This window comes from Apium graveolens, unplaced genomic scaffold, assembly GCF_009905375.1.
Source record: "Apium graveolens cultivar Ventura unplaced genomic scaffold, ASM990537v1 ctg6835, whole genome shotgun sequence".
Taxonomy (NCBI): domain Eukaryota; kingdom Viridiplantae; phylum Streptophyta; class Magnoliopsida; order Apiales; family Apiaceae; genus Apium; species Apium graveolens.
The window spans coordinates 25,696-33,769 of record NW_027419821.1 but is presented as its reverse complement, the minus strand read 5'-3'; the positions used below and the strand labels follow the sequence as shown (position 1 = coordinate 33,769).

General features: G+C 36.2%; 2 protein-coding genes across 2 annotated transcripts; both read right to left on the bottom strand.

Annotated features, from left to right (window-relative positions):
* Positions 1-3,773: 3,773 nt before the first annotated feature.
* LOC141703601 (secreted RxLR effector protein 161-like) lies at positions 3,774-4,535 on the bottom strand. The gene has a single exon (XM_074507070.1). It carries the CDS (start codon positions 4,533-4,535, stop codon positions 3,774-3,776), a length of 762 nt encoding a protein of 253 aa, XP_074363171.1.
* A 1,363-nt stretch (positions 4,536-5,898) lies between these two features.
* LOC141703600 (uncharacterized) lies at positions 5,899-7,805 on the bottom strand. The gene is made up of 2 exons (XM_074507069.1): positions 6,695-7,805; positions 5,899-6,062 (listed from the first exon to the last, which is right to left on the bottom strand). The coding sequence occupies exons 1-2, from the start codon at positions 7,803-7,805 to the stop codon at positions 5,899-5,901; spliced, it is 1,275 nt and encodes a 424-aa protein (XP_074363170.1).
* Positions 7,806-8,074: the final 269 nt, after the last annotated feature.

The following is an 8,074-nucleotide window of genomic DNA, read 5'->3' as shown; positions in this document are numbered from 1 at the left end:
TGGGAGGGGCAGATGACTAGAATATAAGCAGCCAGATAACTGCATTAGTATGAGGCCTTTTGGGAGGTGCCCAAAAACAAATCCATGCGGGCTCGGCCTAGAGTGGACAATATCATATTAATGTGGACTTAGGCCTTCTCAGCAAAAGCCCAACAATTCTAAAATCTATGATCAAAGCCTCTAAAGCTTATATATTTCGATTCTCTCATCTTGCCTTGATGTTGAATTGAAGATATTAAGATAACATTGAATGTACCAATTCTTGGAGATTATCGACAAAAATATCTCTTATCAAGTGCACATGTTCATGTTGTTGCTCTTAAAGCTACTACCAATATGCCATAAGTGGGATACTATAATGTCAGTGTTACCAAGCAACGTTACATTAGTTAAAAAATTGTTATTCTATTGTTACCGCTCTCAATTAGTGTTACATAGCGATAAAGCTAATGTTGAAGAAAACTGTAACACCAATACCCGTGTATCACATTAGTTACTTTTTAATTTTAAAAATATTGAAATGAATATATTATCATAAAAATGTATTACAATTATATTTTATATTATTAATTAATCATGCATGAAATGTATAATATAATACATAGATATTATAAAATCATCATTCAAATTTTTCTATCGGTGTTCCTCAATATAGTATTTATGATAAATTATCTAACAATATCATTCATTAATTTAATATGACCAAACACATCAAAAATGTGTCCCACAAAAAGTTTATGTTCATGTTCGTCGTAATTTCTATTATTATTCGCACAACTTCTAAATATTTATCAATAACTTCTCGTTGCCATCAATCAAAATAACTAATTAGTGTAACATACTAATATCAATTAATTTAAATTTATAAAATCATAAAATACTAGTATTGTACTATTATGTAAATAACATCAGTTCACAAAAATATTTATAATATTAGAGTACCATTAATTCAAATCATACATAATTCGTAAAACATTCTAGCATATGCTTAAGTTTAACATCTTTGGTAGAGCTTGAATAAAGTGATGACTTCAAGCCCCTTAATAACTTTCTCGAAGTTTTTACCGCTCAAGACTTTTTCTTCTTTTGTTGATCCTCTGATCTGCGGACATTCAAATCCATGCTCGTTAAACACCTTGCTAAATATATTTAACTCTAACTCAATAGTCCGTACGTCCCGATTCAGTTTTTCCTTCCAGCCTGCAAGTTGTGAGTTCCCCTTCCGATTCTCCAATTGCGTATGTGAAACAATAACCACAGCATTTCCTGGAAAATTTCGAGGCTTAATCTTGAAAGATGCATATGCCGCAGGATAGCCCATCCTAGGAACAGTGTGTGACTGATGTGATTTGATGATAACATCACATCTCAGGATTCTTAGTTCGATATCAGCTTCATCTACTCCTTGCATCGCCAGATATGGGTTCTGCATTGTCTATATTTAGCGGAGACATGTATGAGATTTATCCATGAATGAAAATGGAGATGTTTTTTTAAGACATTGACATGTTGAAACTAATACATATGCCTTATTTATATGAAATTTAGGGGTATATAAATTGGAATTGACAGGATATGCTAGATTACAAAGATTCAATTTGGATTTTTGACTTTGACTTAATTTAGTAAAATCCATGGACATCATGGAAATTAAAACGTCTTTTAGAATATTAAGATATTATGATATATGGGTCAAAAAAGAAAGATCTTAATATTTGACTAAAATTCTATATTATCCTTTAAACGTATTAAACATGTATGAAACTAATACATAATTGTGTATTTATATGAAATTTAGGGGTATAATAAAATTGAGATTGTGAGCATATATGTTTCAAAGATCGATTTTGATTTTGAATTTATTCAATGAAATCCATGGATGTTTAAAAATTAAAATGTCTTCTAAGATAGTAAGATATTAGGAGATATTATGATATTTAGTCAAAAAGAAATATGGTGGGATTTGACTAAGATTGTAAGATACTATCTTAGGAGATATTTAGTCACAAAAGAAAGATATCCTCGATTAAAACGTCTTCTAAGATTAAAACGTCTTATAAGATTCTAACATATTAGGATATATTTATTGAGAGATATTCATATTTCAATGAGAACACTTAATTAATAAATAATAAAATTTAATTCCAGCCAGTCATACATATCTATGTATATTAATCCAATATATGATTTGTATTCATTTTCCACAACTCTTTAATTCTATCCAAATTTTCATAAACCACAATCATCTCTTTTCTACTTGAACAACGATTGCCCACAACCATCCACTACCACATACAACCATGAACTTTAGCCACCAATATCATTACGTAGATAATAAATTTATTTTAAAAAATAACTACATTCAAAGTTCAAATCATTGCATGACCACTTTTTCCATCCATTTCTTTCCACTCAATATCATATGCCAATACCAAAAACTATATGTAAACCACCTGATTTAAGAATATTATCACAATCATACACACTTACTAAAATCAAACTGTCACAAATTCCAAATATTTAAATATCACAGGAACGACTACTTAGCGACCACTTTTCACCACGTATCCACCATCACAATAACTGGCATCACTAACTACATACCATCACCATATCTAGATAATCAAATATAAGCCGGAATGACCATAAAAATCACAAAACTAGATAGAACTTGAAAGTAAATAATGTGTGCATAAAAGAAACCAAAGACATAAAAGCAACTTCAAAGAAATAAATAATTTATCGATGAAACATGCAGTGCTGAATAACATAACATAATATATCTAAAAAATTGGTCATGCAATATTAAATTCGAATTTCCTATTTATTTAATTAATTAAGTCACACTTAATTAATAACAAATAATTCGAAATACTTACATTTTATTTAAGTCCGAATTTAAATTAAATAATCCTTCAATCATTCTTTGTGCGACCCTTTAGGTTATTGTTACGTTGGCAACAATTTTAAATCTAATTTCAAATCATAAACAATGAGCGGCATCTAGTAATACATCATTGTTACCCAAGTATTAATTATTAATCAGTGATCAATTAAACCTTTCGTGAATAATGTACAATGTAATCCCTTTAGCCTTATATTATAGATCAAACTCGAGGCATGCATTGTGTCATCCTCCGTTAACGTTCAATCCTTCTTTCCTTGATCAATGAGTAAACTATTAAACAAATCAGTATTTGAGCACGACCATGCATTTTATAGTCTTACTCAATCAAGGGCCAATAATATCACTCCTTTAATACATGAGGGCTAAATCCCATCTAGATCATTCATATTTCTCATACGATTCATAATGTACCCAATCTCTACTTTTATTATTACCCGGTCAAGGATAACTTTCAATAGTATCAAAGTATATTAATTCTCGTATAGAAATATAATGATTTCAAGTCAAAAGACCAATACATCATTATTACTGTGAGATTAACTTATGACACTATAAACATGTAGTACTCACAACGGGTCAATCCAGCACCATATATAATATGTGTACTAAAATTAATAATAATGATATTACAAAGGAAAAATGGGTAATTTTATATCTATATCTTATATTCTTATACTTTATATCATTAAGGAATTGTGCTATTAACTAGGATAATTGATCCTAATTTATCTCTCACTTATTTTGATCCTAAACTTGCGGGACACTACTATAACCAACTACAATAATCGAGACTTTTTATTCAATAACATAAACTCAAATAAATATGTGTAGATTAAGCCCAAGCCCAACATAACTCCCCTTTAATCTAAACATTCTCCAGCTTTCTGACACCAAGCAACTGACGCATCTTCTCAAACTTGGATATTGCCAATGCCTTCGTTAGGATGTCAGTTCGTTGTTCATTCGTGCGGACATGTCTTATAATTATCAATCCTTGTTCAACACAATCACGGATGAAGTGATAGCGCAAGTCAATATGCTTGCTTCGTCCATAGAAAACTGGATTACGTGCCAAGTCCACAGCTGACCTATTATCAATGTACAATGTGACAGGAGCAACCTTGATGCCCATGATATGACTCAGTACCCGCTGCAACCAAATCGCCTGGCAGGCAGCCGCCGTAGCCGCCATAAACTCAGCCTCACACGAAGAGAGTGCAACACACCGTTGTTTTTGTGACACCCAAGTAATTAAATTCTCATCAAGATAGAAAGCCATTCCTCCCGTACTCTTTCGGTCATCCATACTCCCTCCTAAGTCACTATCCGAAAAACCCGAAAGTATATAATTTCCTTGGCCTTTTGTGTAGATTAGTCCGTACTGTAGCGTTCCCTTCAGATATCGACAAATCCTTTTAACTGCGTTCATGTGCAGCTGTGTAGGCCTTTCCATAAACCTGCTAACAATCCCTATAGAATAAGCAATATCAGGTCTTGTATTCACTAGGTATCTGAGCCCGCCTATAATGCTTTTAAACTGCGTAGGATTTACAACTTCACCCGAGCTGTCAGCATGTAATTGTATCTTGTGCTCCATAGGATATCTCACACTATTACATTCTGCCATGCCTGCCTATTCGAGCACCTTCTGCGCATAAGTCGACTGCCTGAGTTCAATAAACTCCTTGTCTTGAGTAACTTCCAACCCCAAATAGTAAGACAGCAGCCCTAAGTCAGACATGTCAAATTCACGATTCATTTCCCCCTTGAATTTGGCAATGTGTGACAGAGATGAGCCAGTAACTAATAAGTCTTCGACATAGACACCAACAACTAGAGAATGAGCTCCATCCTTCTGAGTATATACAGCATGCTCATATGGGCATTTAACAAAATCGAGTGTGAGAAGGTACTGGTTGAGACGAGCATACCACGCTCGAGGGGCTTGACGAAGCCCATACAAAGCCTTGGGAAGCCTATAGACTTGATGTTCGGAGCCGTTTTTGACATAGCCTTTGGGTTGTGTTACATAAACCTCCTCTTGTAAAACACCATTCAAGAAAGCAGATTTAATGTCAAGATGGTGAATCTCCCAATCATTTTTAGCTGCCAATGAAGGAGTAAATGGACTGTTTCAAGTCGAGTAACCGGGGCAAAGCCTTCTTCATAATCGATTCCATGACGTTGAACATATCCTTTAGCCACAAGACGGGCTTTGTGTTTAGTGATAGCTCCATTTTGATCAGTCTTCAACTTGTAAACCCATTTAAGTGCTATAGGTTTATGCCCTTTTGGAAGATCCACTAGTTGCCAAGTATTGTTTTTTTCAATAGAGGCGATTTCATTATCCATTGCTGTCTTCCAGGCATCGTCCTCAACAGCCTGCTCAAAAGAAATGGGTTCATCAATACCCATTAACATAAGTTCATCTTCAGCTAATTCCACCTCAGTCGTGTGGTCATAAATATCTGCAAGTGAGCGGAGCCTTGGGGGCGGTGTTTCTGCAGTTTCATCAGAAGATGTCGTGTCTGGAGTGGTAGGTGTTGTACTGTCAGTTTTTCTTCGCTAGAATTCTCAGGTTCGGTGGGATCATTTTCCAGGATAAAGTGTGCACCGCTGTTAGGCGCAGATTTAATAGAGTCATCCCAATTCCAGGCTTTCTGTTCGTTGAAAAACACATCTCTGCTGATGTGAATACTGCCAGTTATAGGATCAAACAGTCGAAATATCTTGGTTCCAGCTTCTCTGCCAAAATGAACCATTAGTCGACTTCTATCGTCGAGTTTTTTTGTGTGTACAGCTGGAATCTTGACATAAGCAGTACAACCAAATACTTTGGCATAATGCAAGTTTGGTTTTGTTCCAAACCAGGCTTCATGAGGAGTAAGATTCGACATTGCTCGTGTTGGCAGCTTGTTTAAAATATAAATGGCATGAGTGACTGCCTCTCCCCAATAAGTAGCTGGCACCTGTCTTTCCTTGAGCATGCTTCATGCCATGGCAACTACTGTACGATTCCGGCGCTCTACGACACCATTTTGTTGTGGTGTGTAGGATTCCGTGTAGTGCTTAAGTATGCCATGTTCCTCACAAAAAGGTTGAACTCTTTTGAACAAAATTCGCCTCCTCGATCGGTTCTTAAAACTTGAATACCCTGTCATTTTCAATTCTCAACAAGAACTTTAAACTTCTTGAAATAATTCAGTGCCTCATTCTTGTGTTTAAGGAAATAAACCCACATCATACGGCTGTAGTCATCAACAAGAAGCATAAAATAATTGTTCCCCCCCGGTGTGGAAGGGGATATAGGACCGCATAAATCCAAATGTATCAATTCTAGAGCAGACTTAGCAATAAAATTAGATTTATTTGGAAAAGGCTTACGTGTGTTTTGTCATAAGGCAACTCTCACAGATTTCTTTGGGGTGAACAATGTTTGGTACACCATGAGCCATATGATTCTTTGATAACAGTTGCATTTCCTTGAAATTTACGTGTCCGAGTCTCTATGCCACAACCATGCTTCCTCGTCACCCTTTGTTAGTAGACAATAATGTTTAGCTTCCTGAATGTGAATCTTATAGAGTCGATTTGCAGACCTTTAGACTTGCATAAGCATCCTTCCACAACTATCATAAACCCACAGCTTCTCTCCGTTCATGACAACTCTATTTCCCTCCCCCGAGAGCTGTCCTAAGCTGATGATGTTGCTTCACAAAGTAGGTATGTAGCAGACTTCGCTTAAAATTCTGGTCTCCCCATTCTTGCACAGGAATTTGATTGAACCTCTGCCCTGAATTTGGACTACTGAGCCATCACCAAATTTCACTTCCCCTTTCACAGTCCTGTCAAGCTTTTCAAATTTCTCACGACGTCCAGTCATGTGATTACTAGCTCCATTATCAAGATACCATACGTTTTCATCTCTCTCCTTGATGTTTACTATAATCTTATCCTCGGTAATGCCAATCACATCAGGTTTGATGTTTTCGCATAAATTCATCAAGAGTGCAGGTTCTTCGTCGATTATAAATGACATATTTGCTTCCCCTCTTTGTGGCCTGTTCTTCTTAGGCTTACGACACTCATAAGCGAAGTGTCCATATGCAGCACAATTGTAACATTTCACCTGGCTTCTATCTCGAGCCATACGGTTATCCCTTGTGTGATAATCACTACCACTGCTTTGCCCAGCCTTTCCTGACTTCTTCAACCACTCTTCTCGAGTGAGAAGAAGTTTCCTGTCGTTGCCTTCTCTCTTGAGCCACTCATCCTCAGTCAAGAGTAGTTGCTGCCCCTCGTTGTTCTCCGTTTGTCCACCCAAGCGTTCCTCATGGGCTTTAAGAGAACCAATGACCTCCTCCACGGACATAGTGTCTAAGTTACCAAATTGTTCGATTGCAGACGCAATTTGGAGGAACTTAGTTGGGACAACCCTTAGTAGCTTTTTAACGACATACTCTTCAGCAATTGTCTCTCCTAACGCCCTGATTTTCGAAACCAAGCCGTTTAATTTCATACAAAAGTCATCCAACATTTCAGTGTCTTTCATCTTTAGAGACTCAAACTCTGATTTTAGGGTCTGAGCTTTAGCCTTCTTTACTTTATCCGCACCTAGGCACATTATTTTTATAGCCCCCCAAGCCTCCTTCGATGTTTTCTTTTCTGCTATCGTTAACAGCATGTCATCTGCAATCCCTTGATAGATAATGGCTAGTGCTCGCTTGTCTGTTTTTTCTTCGACTGTACCCTTTGGATCCTTTGGTTCTATTGCATCCCAAACACCGTGTGCCTGCATAAAGACTTTTATCTTGATGGCCCATGTGGTGTAGTTCGTCTTAGTTAGCATAGGATAACTCAGTCCAAATGACCCCTCCTTGTTCTTGCTAGCTTCCATTTCACTGTTTAACCACGATCGTGTTTCACAGGTGACTTGAGTGCTCTGATACCAGATGTTAGAGCAAATAAAGAAAGAGATAACACAGCTAATATTTGATTGATTACTTGTATGAAATTCTTACAATTGATGAGATCTTACAGAATAAACCAGCACTGCTACTTAAACAACTTGTAACAGAATTGTGCTATAAACTAGGATAATTGATCCTAATTTATCTCTCACTTATTTTAATCCTAAACTTGCGGCACACTACTATAACCAACTAC

Bases quoted from the DNA above. Each gene is read 5' to 3' on its own strand.
- LOC141703601 (XM_074507070.1), bottom strand. From the start codon at position 4,535: ATGGCAGAATGTAATAGTGTGAGATATCCTATGGAGCACAAGATACAA.
- LOC141703600 (XM_074507069.1), bottom strand. From the start codon at position 7,805: ATGGAAGCTAGCAAGAACAAGGAGGGGTCATTTGGACTGAGTTATCCT. The intron at 6,063-6,694 runs GTTCAATCAAAT...TGAAAATGACAG, and splicing joins AGTCCAAATTCAGGGCAGAG to GGTATTCAAGTTTTAAGAAC.